The sequence below is a fragment of the Aythya fuligula genome, chromosome 4 (assembly GCF_009819795.1).
Source record: "Aythya fuligula isolate bAytFul2 chromosome 4, bAytFul2.pri, whole genome shotgun sequence".
Lineage (NCBI taxonomy): Eukaryota > Metazoa > Chordata > Aves > Anseriformes > Anatidae > Aythya > Aythya fuligula.
In genome coordinates, this window is record NC_045562.1 from 14,747,238 (window position 1) to 14,761,834 (window position 14,597).

The following is a 14,597-nucleotide window of genomic DNA, read 5'->3' on the forward strand; positions in this document are numbered from 1 at the left end:
TGGGAGGGACACAACCTGGACAGCTGACCCAGACTGGCCAAAGGGATATTTCATACCACGTGATGTCATGCTCAGCAATAAAAGCTGGGGAAGTTGGCCAGGTGCCTCCCATTGTTTGGAGACTGGCTGGACATCGATTTGCGAGTGGTGAGTAATTGCCTTATGCATAACTTGTTTTGTGGATTGTTTTCTTTTTCCTTATTAAAAACTGCCCTCACCTTGACCCAAGAGTTTCACTTTGTTCCCCAGTTCACTGCCCTGTCTCTCTATGGGGGAGTGGATGAACACCTGTGCAGTGTTTAGCTGCCTGCCAGGTTAAACAACAGCAGGATGTAAGTTTGAAATGAAAGTATTTATGACATATTAGACTGGTAATTATCATTATAGAATGAATACTTTGTGATCTTAAATAAAGAAAATACGAAAAAACATTTCTTAGATGAGGCTCTGTCTGGATAGCATTAATGAATATCCAAACGTTAGTGGTTTTAGGCAAGGAACAGAGGAAAAAAACACATGCATTTTCAGAATTTTAAAAGCATACTTACCAGCCCTGAAACTGCAGCAGTAGCTGTTGCAATTGCAGGAATAATCTTTCCAGCAATGCGCTTTGTTTTGAACCGATCTGCCGGTTCGATGTTGTACATCTTGGCTCGTAAGTTTGATGCTGCTGTTATGAAATCTATATGCCCATTACTATCGTCATCTTTTTCAAAAGAAATGGGCTTCATTTGCAAGTCATCTACTCTTATAAAAAAAAAAAAAAAAAAAAAAAAAGCAAAAATTGTTAGAAAACAGAAGGTGTGCTAAACATAAGTTACAGGGAAATAGAACCTTAAATACATTTTTATTTATTTATTTTTTTAATGTTCTGAAGCGCGGTGCCATACTTATAACTTGCTTTTCCGTGCTAGAAGGAAAAACTTCCCTATCAATATTAATGATGACTGTTGTTAGAAGTGAGTAACTAAAGAAATATCAAGAGATCCAGAATACAATTTTCCTTGCAACACCAGGAATAGATTTTGCATAGTTCTATGAATATTTCTTATTAACCTCTACCATGTTATAGCTTTTCTACTCTGAGAATTTCCTGTAAAAGCTTTGTTTATCTGTTACCACATTGGTACAAGCTCAGTAGCATGGCAGACAGAGGTTTGAGTCAATTCTCCATAGGATGGGTTAGAGCTAAAGTAATTTTTCTCTTCTGTGTCCATGGGCTAAAAATCTATGCACGCAGTTCATGCCGCCAAACAGAAACAGAATTCAAACATCTACATTTTAACATATCTAGAAGATGTTGATGAAGACTAACAGCCTTCACAATTTAGGATAATTTCAGAATGTTTCCTGTAAGAACCAACTCTCAAGTTTGTCATACCAGAATCACTTTCAGCCCATCTGGGATCTAGTCAGGACCTCTTCCCTCTTTAGAGGGAATACCCTGCTACCTTCTCACAGTTATCAGGGCTGCATTTGTGTGAGAGTATAACAAAGAACCCTATACTCCTGTATTTCTGAGATTCTTGCAAATTTTAAGGTCAAGCAATATAGACAAATTACCTGCATGGTACTTTGGAAAGACTTAGCAATCGGCTGTCTAATTCCTGCAGAATTAGAAAACTTTTTTATCCAAAGACCTGAATGTCATGCTGCTGCAGTGCAATTGCAAGATGTTACCCATCTATAGAGTTAGCTTGTACTACTCACTTTCCAAAGCTTCATTGGATAGTATAAACTTCTCCAGCTGGAAAATAGCATTTCTTTCATCCTCACTGCTGACTGGAATATGATCTGGTTTTCTTGCAGTTTCATCAGTCTGTACAACCTGCAAGTATGTACAGTGTTTAACTAATAGAACACATGGACTTTGTACAGCACGAACGTACTAAATTTTCTGTGTTCCCTGCAGTCCTCCCTCCCAGGTACAAGAGGGCCATGGACTTGCTAGAGCAAGCCCAGCCAAGGGCCACAAAGATCATTAGGGGATTGGAGCATCTCTCATATCAGGACAGGCTGAGAGAGCTGGTGCTGAGCAGCCTAGAGAAGAGAAGGCTCAGCAGGATCTTATCAATGTGTGTAAACAGCTGGTAGCGGGGAAGGACAGAAGGTGGAGCTGGACTCTTTTCATTGGTGCCCAATGATAGCAGAAGGGGATATGGGAACAAACTGAAGCATAGGAAATTCCATAAAAAACGTAACACTTAAAACCAATAACAAACAAATAAAAACAAACAAAAAAACCACACACACCAAAACAAACCACAACCAAAACTGTAAGGATGGTTGAACACTGGCACAGGTCACCCAGAGCGTCTCCAGTCCTCGAAGGGATTCAAAACCAGATGGGACACAGTCCCAGACAAACTGCTCCAGCTATCCCTGCTTGAGCAGATGGGTTGTACAGTCTCCAGAGGCCCCTTCTAATATCAACCATTCTGTGATTCTGAGTCACAATAGGAGTTTTGTCTCATGAGACAAGCATTCACGACACAAACATTAGCACTGGGCAAGAAAATATGAAACCACCCAGGGATATATTGTTATTTTTAAGCGATGACAAATGCTACCCACTGCAAAACAAGACTTGAGCTGTTTTGAAGTTAACACTTCAGAAATAAACAAAAGTAATGACACTTGCTTAGTACTACTTAGAGAGAAATAATAAATTGACTCTAACCAAGGATTGCTTTGAAGTTGCTTATGAATGACATTTTACTACTTTAATTATATAGGTGTAAGCTTGTGTAAACTTAAAGACATTGGAGACTTATGATCACACCCATGCATTGAAAAGGCTACTGCAAATCATTTACAAAAACCCCATAGAAAATCCACCTTGCATTTAGTGGCTAGTACATGGACACCTTAGCTCTATTCAAATTAAAGCAGTCCTGTATGTCACTCTCTTGTTTCTCAAAAATGCATTTTTATTCATGTTTATTTCATATCAGCATCAACGCACAGAGAAGTGGCAGATGAGTGACACTGTGTGTGGATTATTTTTTCCTTAAAATTGAAGCCATACTTACTTTGTTTGAAGGTCTGAACTCTGGTACCTTCACAGATGAAGTTATCTTCAAAATAGTTTCTTCTGACAAATCCTATTATGGTTTTGAAGAAAAATAATTTAAATTCATAGCAACTGAAAAAAGTCCCCCCCCCAAGAGACTGCATATGCAGGAACATTTCAAAGAACACCAAAACCAAATAAATCCCACAAATAGTCATTGGTGTTCCACTGGGACATCAAGTCAGGTTTACAGTGCACAAGACCCACAGTGGTATAAAGTGCCTAGCACTAGAAAACTCAACAGAATTCATCTGTCTGTGAAATAAAGATTATTCCAGTAGCATCTTTGCTATAAAGAAGCAAACACATATTTGTCTCTACAAATGCAAGATTTGCAAGAAATACAGAACAGTATCAACATTGACAGGGATTCATGTAAAAATAGGTATCAAAGCTACATCCAAGCTTAAAAAAAAACACAGTATATTTCATTTGTATGTTCTTTAAAACGTCTGCAACTGTGTTTTGTTCACAGAGTACTAAAGTCACGTCAGACATCCTGAGGCAACATAAATACTTGTTATCATGTGTCTGATTTCTGTAGATCTACCATGAGGGAAGAGGTGCCATTTCTTTTACCTGGTGTCTGCAGCACAAATGGCAGGGTAGTTTTGCATTAATTGGAATTTTGCTCTGCAAAGCACAGCAAGTCTGACTGGCCTAGAATCAGTCAGTCTCCCTGCACAGCACCTGGATCCAAATATATGTCTGTGGTCTCCCAATTGCACGTACGGCATTACTCATGGCACAATACTTGAACTAGTTCAGCAGATGTAAACGTGACTTGCAGGAAAATTCAATTAGAAAAGACAAAAGGTAACAAGAAAAACAAAGGATAAGCAACAGAGAGGCTGTGCCTAGTAATTATCAATAATAAAACACCTCACAAGACAGCTAAGATACTTGATCAAAAATGCCTTAAAAAGATCTTTCAATTCAGTCATTATGTTACACAGGAACCAGGTCTGTCAAAATAAGGATTTAAGAGTTCAGAGCTTACTGAAAATACCTAATACAGCAGTCAGTTGTTTTCCTGGTTAGTAACTTTAATCAAAAAGAATACATATGAACAGCTGCTGGACAACCAGTGCTGATGGATAGATTATTTTAAGAACCACTTTAGTTATTGGAAAGGACTGGCAACTGGAGACGAGACCAAAACTGAATGTGTATATCCAAGTTATGAAATGGGGACACTATTGCAATATGGATTACCTTTTCTGTGAAGGGAACACAGTACACGGTTGCAAAGAGTTTTGCTGCGCTCACAATGAAACCATAGTGCCTGAAGAGGAAGAGATATTTTTTAATTTTTTTTTTTGTTCAGTGTCCACATGAAGTTTTGCAACCACATTCAAAGAGATCTTGAGAAAACACATTGAGAAACATAACGTCTACCCTTCAGAGCACGCCGTCCAAAACAGACAGATTTTGAGGGACTCAAAAGTCCTTCCCTTCTATCAAGCATCGGTCTAACTTGTACTGCTATAAAGCCATTGTCTTGTATGTCCTACTATGGGGTGAGCTTTATAGGATGCATAAAAATGCTGAGCCATACTTACAAAGGATCATTAAATTCAAACTTCACTGGGAAAGGTGGCCTCTTTGGTGACTGCCAGAACAAACCTGGTAAGAATACAGACTTATGATGAAATCCTAAGGAATCAGGAACGGCAATGCATGATATATGGCATGAATTCACAGGAGGCACAAGACAGTGTCTGTACTTACTTCCATCTTTTAATCGTGTATCAAGGGGAAATGAATGAAGAAGCTGAAGAGCCTAGAGAAAAAGTTAGAATAACTTCAGTAATTTGTCATATATAGACTGATACAGCTGCACAAAATCATGCCTTCTTTTTAGCAACGATGTGAAATCTTGATACAGCTTTTAAGATACCCCAGCATATAGCTGATGTCATTTAAAGAAAATCTAAAGACATATTTATCAATAGAGAGAGCTTAAAGACATAAATACGTACAGGCAGAGTGACTTGCTCATTCATTCACAGGATGAAGATGACAACGTCACCTCACCTGTACCACGTCCAAGCAAGATACTTCATCCAATAAGCAAAGAGTTCCCCCCCACCTTGTTGTCACTTTAGGATTCTGGCACACCAATTCACAATGGAAAGTAACGTTTTTGTAACGTGACAACTGTCATCACAACCAGGGCTTCGATACACATGGACGTGATATATTTATTAATACACAACATCCTGATCACTTCTTTCCTACACAATTCCTCAGCACACACACAGACACTTCAAGCAACACTGTAGTGACTGGCTTATATTTTAGCCAACCTTTCTGTAACAGCTTTAAGAAAATCAGGGATATGGATATGAAGAATTAAGTAACAAAAAGTTTAGTGGGAGAAAAAAAGCTCTTGTCCTTTCACTAAAAGGCATCTGATAATCCTGCTGCTCTGGAAAAACAAAATACCTAGTCAGTTAGAAAAAATTCAAACTGCATGGAAACTACTGAACAAAGCTATTGGGAATTAGTTAATAAAGCAGTCTAAAAAAAGTAAGAAGAGGAAGGAATGCAGCATTTTAAAATTTCAAGTAAATTTTGTCATTTATGAAGAAGAGATGGAAGTGCATGCAAAGACTTGGAAAACTAGTTATTAGGAATAAGTTCTCTAAAATCCCTATCAGTCAAGCGTTGCCTTATTTCCACATCTTAGCTACCTACCTTATGGCTAAAATATTTTTCAAATTTTACTCTTGCTAGTTCCACACACTGAGTCCAACTTCGGGGTCTTCTACTAAGTGTTTTAATAACATGAAAGCAGCCTTCTAAACTCTCCCCTGATTTTATTCTCTAGATACAAAAGAAAAAAAAAAAACAAAAAGATTAAAACAGACAAGATTCATCACAAAATGGTCAAACAGTAAGTTTGATCTTAGTAAGTTACAGGCAAAAGGAAACAGAACATCACTTTGTGAATATTAACCTTCATGTGATTCTTTCTTTCTGTGTTTTTCCACAGAAGCTGTCATCTACTTAGTTTTATTTCCACCCAGTCCTATAGTGACCGTTAGCCATTACAGACAAGAAATAAAAACAATCCAGCTGTTAAGTCCATTTGAAAGTAAATCTTCCTTTTTTTTTTTCCCCAGCTGGGTGCACATGAGTGATACTCAGTAGTATGGTTGATAACAATCCCTCAGCGTTTCTGATACTTCTATATCATGTACAGAATACACGAGATAAGGAAGCATACCATGCACAAAACTTGGCTTTTATTAGAGAGCAGAAATACTGCTCCTATGAAGGATCTACAAATGACTTGGCCAAATAAGCCTTCAGATTTTCTGAAGAAAGTCAGAAAATAACCCAAATCTTACTTAATATAATCGCTTTTCTTGCTGGATTTTGTTCCCATTCGTTGAACATAAGCATTAATTCAAACTCTGGATTTTAACGTGGCAACCTTCTCCTACCTGTAAAACTTCTTCTGCAGATGGATAGGTCTGCCAAAATTTGTTAAACAACGAAGGCTTGTGAGAAAATGAACTTTCAAACTAGAAAACAAGAAGAACAAACATGGCATTTTACAAGAAGTAGATAAGATCCCCTATCTTTCCAAATACACAGTAAGTTGTGTAAAAAATCTACAAACTCATTTACTTACCTTATCTCTTGCCCACTGTATCGTATGTTCAATGGCAGCTGGGAAAGATTTCAAGGTACAAAAAGGTATTTCTTCTTCTGGTGGATCCCGCTGTATTTAAGGAGAATAAACATGGGCTTACTAAAGCTTATTGCTAATAATAGCACCAAGAATTTACATACTATGTACGTTTAGAGCAAAGTTTGGTTTATGTTTATTTGTTTATAATGACTAATCTAAAAGATACCAGAAAGTGAAATTTAGCCCTAAAGCACAAACAACAGAAGTTACCAGCCAGATTTTCCAAGATGTGCAGTTCATATTCACACACGCTCACAAGGAGAAATATGCTATTTCACTCAAGGCCAGAAACAGTTTTCTTCATTGCTTCTAGCAAGACTCTAAGGACGGTCAACATCAGGGCTACGTGGCAAGTGGCATCATTTCATGGTGCCCTTAAACAGTGAATTTCTACCTTGAAAAGGTAGTTTCATAGGAACTTAAATTGAGGGATAATGCAAGAGTTTGAGTATCCAATTCAATCAGAATTAATATGTATCCTTATGGAAACAGGCAGACGAATGTCTAGTACAGAGTCTGCTCAAATTTAATTTCTTGAGAGCTTTTCTTAAGAATCCAAGGAAATAACTATTTCCTAATAGGACTGAACATCAACAACTCAAATGGGTCACTTATTTTAGACAGATACGTAAACAATTACAGATTTATAGGTTATCATGGGACTAGCTACAGAAGCTAAGTAATGGTCTTAAACCACTTACGTGACTATTATATGACTCTGTCAGATGAGGCACAATAACTTCTGTGTGTCCTTTTGTTCCCATAGTTCCAGAGTCTATAAGAGGACGCAGGTTTGCTACGCAACGACTGACATGGAAAGACACAGACTATCAGGATACAGATTACTCACTACACTTGCCTTACAGACATTACCAGACCATAAGCAAAACTGACTCTAGGACCTTTCAAGAAGAGTGGAAAGCTTAAACCAAACCCAGGAAAAGAACAAGTTAAATAAGAAGAGCTACTTCAAGTTCGACTGTGACAGCATAAACCTGAGCCAACCTAGAATTCTTTTTAAATGTAAACATCCCTACTTAAAAATTTAGAGTACATATACCTCCACATAAATAATTCAACCTCAAGACTGCTACAATATTATCCCCCTCAAACAGGCCTTGACAGCAGTTCATTTCCAAGAAGCCAGTCAGAGGCTCCCTCCCATGTGAACAGCAGCATTTGCATGAGAGCAGAGCTGGTTTTCACCACAAGCTTAAAACTCTTCCTCCTCCCAGCCAGCATCTTCGCCAAGGAGCAGAATAAATCTGAGTAAAATGCTATCAATCTTAAATTGGAGTTAAGTTGAAATTCAAGAAGATTAAGAACAGAATAATAAAATTATTCTCAAATAAGAATGCGAACAACCCTCGTTTCCTTTTCACAACCTACCTATCGATGTACCTCCTCGCCTCAACATTGTCCAAAGCAGTCACAACCACATCTTGCTTCGTGTAGAAGTCATCACTGTAAGTGTTCTCAGTGGCTGGACAAACTTTATTAATATATGAGTCAATCTTTAAGCAAGGATTGATGTTCAGAGTTGCTTCTGCTGCAGTATAGCTTTTAGGCTTCTGAAAGTGCAAATATATACATGTGTATCAACATTATTAAAATAACATCTGAGTCAAGTATTGATTTCATTTGCTGATCAGACAACAATTCACTTTGATAGAAATGTTACCATGCAAAATACACAACAAAGGTGACTCTTTAATCATATACCTCCCTCACAAAAATACATCTTAGGTTAGTTTTGGTTTTAGTTTTATTTAAAGTAGTGGGTCAGAGACCAAAGTGCTTGAATAGCGCAGCATAAATATATCCAGTAATTGAAACAAATGCACATGCTCCCTCTCATGCTCTCAAAATGCTGTAAGAAAGGAGCAGTTCCTGACTGTCAGAGGATAAAACCATCAGTTACTGCGACTCTGACTATGCAGCACAGACATCAAAGGCCTATGAATAATCACATTACTGCAAAGTATTCCACACAAAACCAATTTCAAAAGCTAAACTGGAATAGAGGTTTTAACCTGCTTGACACTTCTAGCCACTTTAAAATGCTGCATTCAATTATCTAGGGATCTCCACTTAAAACACCAGAACTCAAGATAGCGTGGTTTCTGAAAGCTTGCAGAGGTCACTCTCCATTTATCTATCCAACCAAAATATAATCTATTCCTAGATTTGCTCAACAAACAAGAGGTAAAAATCCAGCTGCTGAGTTTTGGGCAGGGAAATCCCTTGTTCCCACTGCTGTGAAGATTTGAGCCGCTTTTTAATATTTTGTGCCATGTTTGCAAGCACAGGGATACTCTCTCTGCTTCTAAGGAATTAACAATTTCCATGCCATCCATTTACTGAATGTACCTTTTTTTTTTTTCCCTCAAGTTATTTACCTGCTTAATGAAGACTAAATTAAGACAGACTGCAGCATTCAGCTAACACTTAGGTCAAGTTTCATCAGCATTAGTTGTTCTATTGAGAACAGACTTCTGCCAGTGCTGTCTGTTTTATTTTATTCTCCCTGAATTTCAATGGTACAGAAAAGCATTTCTAGCTTGTTAGTTCACGGTGGTTTCTTATAAAACACAGCATTTGTCATCTGATTCTTTCTTTGCAAATTTGAGAGATTTCATTAGTCAAAGCCTCCAGTACAAACGCAGATCAGACTTGCCAAGTTTACTCAACCAATACCAATGATAAGCAGCATGCCAGTATCGTCTGGGTATTGTTTTAAAATATACTGAACATCATTACAGCCGTTACATCCTCTCTGGACAGAAGTACATGCACTCACAGTGGAGCTCTCAGTGAGGACACAGGACAGGGAAAACGCAACAGCCCAGGAAGTTTACTGAAGAAAGTATACCTGTATGTGATGAGGTCGAAAGAGAAATTGCCTGTTCAGGTTGGATTTCTCTATCAAGTCTGGATCTGTAATTGTAACCTAAGTCAGAAGGGGCAAAAGCAATAGCTTAAGTTATAAATAAAGCGTAGCACTAAGCAATATTCTTGAAGAAACCTGTACAGAAATGTGTTAAAATAAAAAATAATCCTCTTGTCATTCACTATGGCTAACAGCTATGCCTATATTCATACTGGTTGATTAAATTTTGTTTTAAAATTGAAATACAGCAACTCCACTCCAAGTGTTCTGCCTCTAACTGCATACTACTTCCACTTCATATAAAAACTATTTGCCCCTAGGCCCAGAGATCAACCCGAACAAAGGCTTTGGCTTTTTACTACTTTTAATGTACTCTAAGTATTCAACTATTCCTTGCTACATTACTTTCTCAAAAGCAAAGTGGACGTGACTTACCAATCCTTTATCTTGCCCAGTACCAACACCAAGAAGTGCAAAATTTTTTAGCATTTCACAGCCTATTGCTCCACAGCCAACCTAAAGAAAATGACATTTTTAGAACTGTAAACTTCTGTAAACTGTCCCTGAGGAAAATTGAGAAATTGATTATTCCCCTTTACTGAGCAGCCATTAGACCACATTTGGAATACAGCATCCAGTTTGGGACCCTCCAATAACAATAAAAGGTGATGAAAAGCTTGGGCAAGTCCAAGTAGGGGGCTGGATCACCTGTCCTATTCAGATTACAGTGGATCCATACTTCCTCAAGATGGATGAGAGAAAGTTCAAGGTGGACCTAACAGCAGAATTCTGATTCCTAAGAGGTTACTGCCAAGGCAAAGCCAAGTTCTTTATGGAGGTGCACAGCGGAAGGATGAGAGATAATGATCAAAAACTGAGACAGAGAAGGTTCTGTCTTGGCATAGGCAAACATTTTATTCTGTAAGACTAAACAGGCATTGGAACTGGTTGTCCAGAGACGTATAACCTTTGTCCTTAGTAATTTTCAAGATCCAAGTGGATTCCTAGATATAAAGCTAGCTCCAGAATTCAAGCACTGCACAGGACACCATGTACCATGCAGCTTAGGACTTATCTATTATATGGATGTCTATGCCAATATGCAGTGACACACGTAATCAGGCCTAATTTATCATTATTATTTTTTAAAATAGTTGAGACAAGTGGCATTAGCTGTACTAGCAGAGTATTTGCAAGAAGCCTAACAGTTTCAGTCATACTCACCAAAAAAACATTCAAATTATGCAGCTTCTGGCATAGAGGGTCTCCAATACAAGCCCTCAAGGCATCATACCTATCTCCCCTACGGAGGGGCAGGAAAAAAAACAGGAGAGTATCAAGCTAACATTTATCATGCTAGTATCATTGTTGCCAAACTGCACTTTGATGCAAATTAAGAAAATCAGACTGAGCCCCTGAAAATCCCTATTCCTCCCACCCTCAAATAGGACACACATTCTTAAACCTAAACCTGTCCTCTTCCAGAAGGCTACACTGAACTCCTGATTGAGACTCAGATATGAAAAGTACATAAAACAGCAGATTGTGTTTATATTTACCGTGGAAGAAATTCTTCAGAGCCCATCTTTTCCAGAGGTGTAACAATGTCTAGCATATCTATGTACAACTGTAAAAAACAAGTAAAAATAAATTAAAAACTGAAAGAAATCACATTTAGCGTAAAAAAAAAAAGTAAATATTTTCTATGCACAGAGTTGAGAAATATGTAAGTCCAGAACTTTTATTGTCAATGTAAGACTATACAGCATTCGGTTCATTACAGTTCACTACACAATTTTAGGGGACAGGAAAAACGTGCCTGGACACAGAGGAAAGCTCACCAAAATCTGAGACAACCTTTTGACTTGTGATGATTTTAACCAGAGGGCCGTGATTCTCTAAATTGGACTGTGACATTTTTAAGCTAACTTTATTCTAACTCTTGTCCTGGGGGTCCTGAAAGTACAGCAGCTTCAGCAGGCTTCTGGACCATAACACACCTTTGCAGCCCTGCACTGACAGGCCAACACTTGCCTTGTTTATAGAAAAAACAATATGATTTCTGAATCCCAAATATAAAAGTTTTGGTTAAAACTGCTGCACTTTCATTGTATTAAAAAAACAAACATTTTTTTTTCCTAAGTTCAGAATCAAATCCTTTTTTTTTCTCCTGTTAGAAGGTTGTTCGAGCTCCTTTGATCATACAGCATTCACACACAACCATACATTGATTACATCACTGTCAAATAAAGCTAAAGAAGCAAAAAAGCCTTACCCATTGCTGTAATGGAGAAAATTTTCCTGTTACTGCTTTCAGGACTTCCTGACTTGCAACACCACCCACTGCTGCAGCCAGAGGAGCCAGAAATCCCTGAGCCGTTCTGGACAGCCACTTCACTATATCTTCATTTACCTGAGGCTGAAAAACAGGACATGGTAACAACAGATTTATCCCATCAACTGAGCAAGCCAGCACTTTACAGCACCATAGACTATTTTTTGATCTATAGTAAAAGAAATTACTTTACTCTGCCTAGAAAAATGATTTCCAGCTAGGGCAGATGTACTACATACCCTGAACATCTAACGAGCAGTGACCTAGAAACTGGATTCACATAGACACATGGATTCAACATTTGTGTGAGGCAACCATTTGATTGAACCAGTGTTGATACACCACTGTATCACCTTGTGTGGCCTTCATAAAGTCAGCAAATCCATCGCTGGATACAAAGACCAGAAGAAGGGCCAAAAACCAAAGCACAACCTTTAGGCAACTAAATGAGTGCATCAGAAATTACTCACAATGACACTGATTTGTTACTCACTTTGTTTTCCAGTGTTTTGCTTACAGACATGGCTATTTTCAGCATTTCCTCAGCATCTTGAAGGCATCTAGACACCAGGGTAGAAACAATAATGATCACTTAAACATTCTAGAGTCCTAAAAACATAATGGAGAATGAGCCATTTGCTACAGTAGAAAGAGTTTGGAAATTTGTATTGGCTTTAATATTGATCATTAAAAAGCAGTTTAAATGTCAAGGTTGGCTCAAGAATAAGAGTCTCAGTGTAGAAGTCTATATGCAAGTCAGCTGCTGAGACTTACACTTTTTAAGTAACTTTGTCTAATTTGCATCAAAATTATGCACATAGAGCTTCAACTGAAAAAATTTATGGACAAAAACAAAGCCTTCAGATTTTTGAATCCATAAGTTGCAGGATAACTCAGGAATCGCTGAAACAATTTTTCCAGTTTAACCTTTAAATGTGAAGAAACTGGAACAGAGGAGGACTGCTTTCAGAAGGTAGCAGTTGGATTTTCTGTCTACTTAGTTCCAGAAAGTGCCATTGCTACACTGGAAACACTTTGTTAGAAACCCAGACAGGTACCATTTTGCATCTAGATTTCAGCTTTCCCTTTCTATGTCATCTCTTAAGTACTAGACAGACAAGGAATGCTGCTGCACATCAAGCCAGAGGAGAGATCTGATTCAAGACTTAGCAAACACAAGACTGCTGCATTACCCAATGTTTGGCATGCGACCAAAGTTCTCCTGGAAGTGGTTCAAGGCAAGCATGGCAACATGGATCTGCAAAGGTGCCTGTTAAGACAAGAATACACGTTGATGAGTTACATACTCAAACTGGAGGAGACAAAAGCAACTGTTTATTTGAACAGTTCTGCTACATTTTCACTTCCTTGTCTCTTAACTGTACAGCTCCAAAAAAAGTTTTTGAGTAGCATTAAAAAGTCAACTTGAGGTATCTTCTGCTAGCAATCTCACAAAATGGGTTCAATAAATATTGCTCAGGAGTAACGCAATAAATACCCTTCACGCACATTCAGCACCCACTTCGACCAAGTTCAACTAAAGATTCCACCAAAAGAATTTAGCACTGAAATTGGAAAACAATGTAATCTTCTTTTAACTAGACATTAGAATGTACTGCATTCTGCCAAACCTCAATATCAAAGCCCAACAGTAATGGTTAACAGTAGAAAATCTGAACAGACAAGCTAGATCTTACATTATTAGACAAACAAACAAACAAAAAAAACCACTAGATCAACCTTTTTTTGGTGTAAGATTTTAACGTGGACTAACAAGGACTTACATTCCTTGAATATGAATAATACTTCAATAAAATTGTGTTAAAGGCAAATATGGGTAGTTTTCTTTTGGATTTTAAATACTTTTGAAACTTTTTTTTCCAATGAAAAAATATATTCTCACACTTAACTGCAGTTTCCTACCAACCTATGAGTATTTTTTTAGATTGGTTTGACTTGGACTCCAGCATATTTTTTTTAATCAACCAAAGATCATTGATAAAGAAAAATCATTCTCTCTTGCAAAATTAATACTCCCATGCATTAAAGAGTTATGAAAACCCAAGACTTTAAGCAGCAGATTTATGGAGAAGTGGGTAACAAATTTCTACAGGGATCTAAACCGTAACGTACATTCTGTGTGACCACACAAACTGATATCCTACTCTCATTTCATAATTTAAGTTCTCATTTTAACTACTGCAGAAGAGTTAAAAATGAACGTTGTTGTACATATAAAGCTTCAGATTACACTCTTTGTTTTAGAGTTAAAATATTTCCATATATTAATTACCTCAGGCTTGCTAAAGTCTGCAACTAGGCATAATGGATTTGTTATCTGCTTCTCCAACCGTTCCTGGAAAAAAAGAATGCATGAAAATAACAGTTACTGAAAGGGTCACTGCTCTTCCTGAAGAGACTAAGAACTGAATATCCTTTTTCACTAGCATTTCTATTGCTGTCTTCATTACTAATACCCAGAAAGATGCATAATACAATAACGTGCTGAAAATTTTATAAGTCAAAAGTGTCACAGAGATGTTTTACATTGCAGTGGCAAGATTCATTTCCAAAACTGCTCTGTTGTCATGTTGTC

The 14,597-nt window shown here is 37.6% G+C and overlaps 1 protein-coding gene across 1 annotated transcript in view; it reads right to left on the reverse strand.

Annotated features, from left to right (window-relative positions):
• Nucleotides 1–14,597, reverse strand: part of UBA6 (ubiquitin like modifier activating enzyme 6) — a 31,956-nt gene that overhangs the window by 5,352 nt on the left and 12,007 nt on the right. The window contains exons 12-30 of the mRNA XM_032186700.1: nucleotides 14,295–14,357; nucleotides 13,195–13,271; nucleotides 12,495–12,561; nucleotides 11,942–12,085; nucleotides 11,226–11,293; nucleotides 10,891–10,969; nucleotides 10,102–10,182; nucleotides 9,649–9,726; nucleotides 8,166–8,347; nucleotides 7,478–7,583; nucleotides 6,717–6,806; nucleotides 6,526–6,606; nucleotides 5,774–5,902; nucleotides 4,805–4,856; nucleotides 4,636–4,699; nucleotides 4,289–4,358; nucleotides 3,033–3,104; nucleotides 1,711–1,828; nucleotides 549–742 (exon numbers count right to left, since the gene is read on the reverse strand). Of these exons, the coding sequence (XP_032042591.1) occupies nucleotides 549–742; nucleotides 1,711–1,828; nucleotides 3,033–3,104; nucleotides 4,289–4,358; nucleotides 4,636–4,699; nucleotides 4,805–4,856; nucleotides 5,774–5,902; nucleotides 6,526–6,606; nucleotides 6,717–6,806; nucleotides 7,478–7,583; nucleotides 8,166–8,347; nucleotides 9,649–9,726; nucleotides 10,102–10,182; nucleotides 10,891–10,969; nucleotides 11,226–11,293; nucleotides 11,942–12,085; nucleotides 12,495–12,561; nucleotides 13,195–13,271; nucleotides 14,295–14,357 (1,815 nt within the window). The remainder of the gene's footprint in view (nucleotides 1–548; nucleotides 743–1,710; nucleotides 1,829–3,032; nucleotides 3,105–4,288; nucleotides 4,359–4,635; nucleotides 4,700–4,804; nucleotides 4,857–5,773; nucleotides 5,903–6,525; nucleotides 6,607–6,716; nucleotides 6,807–7,477; nucleotides 7,584–8,165; nucleotides 8,348–9,648; nucleotides 9,727–10,101; nucleotides 10,183–10,890; nucleotides 10,970–11,225; nucleotides 11,294–11,941; nucleotides 12,086–12,494; nucleotides 12,562–13,194; nucleotides 13,272–14,294; nucleotides 14,358–14,597) is intronic.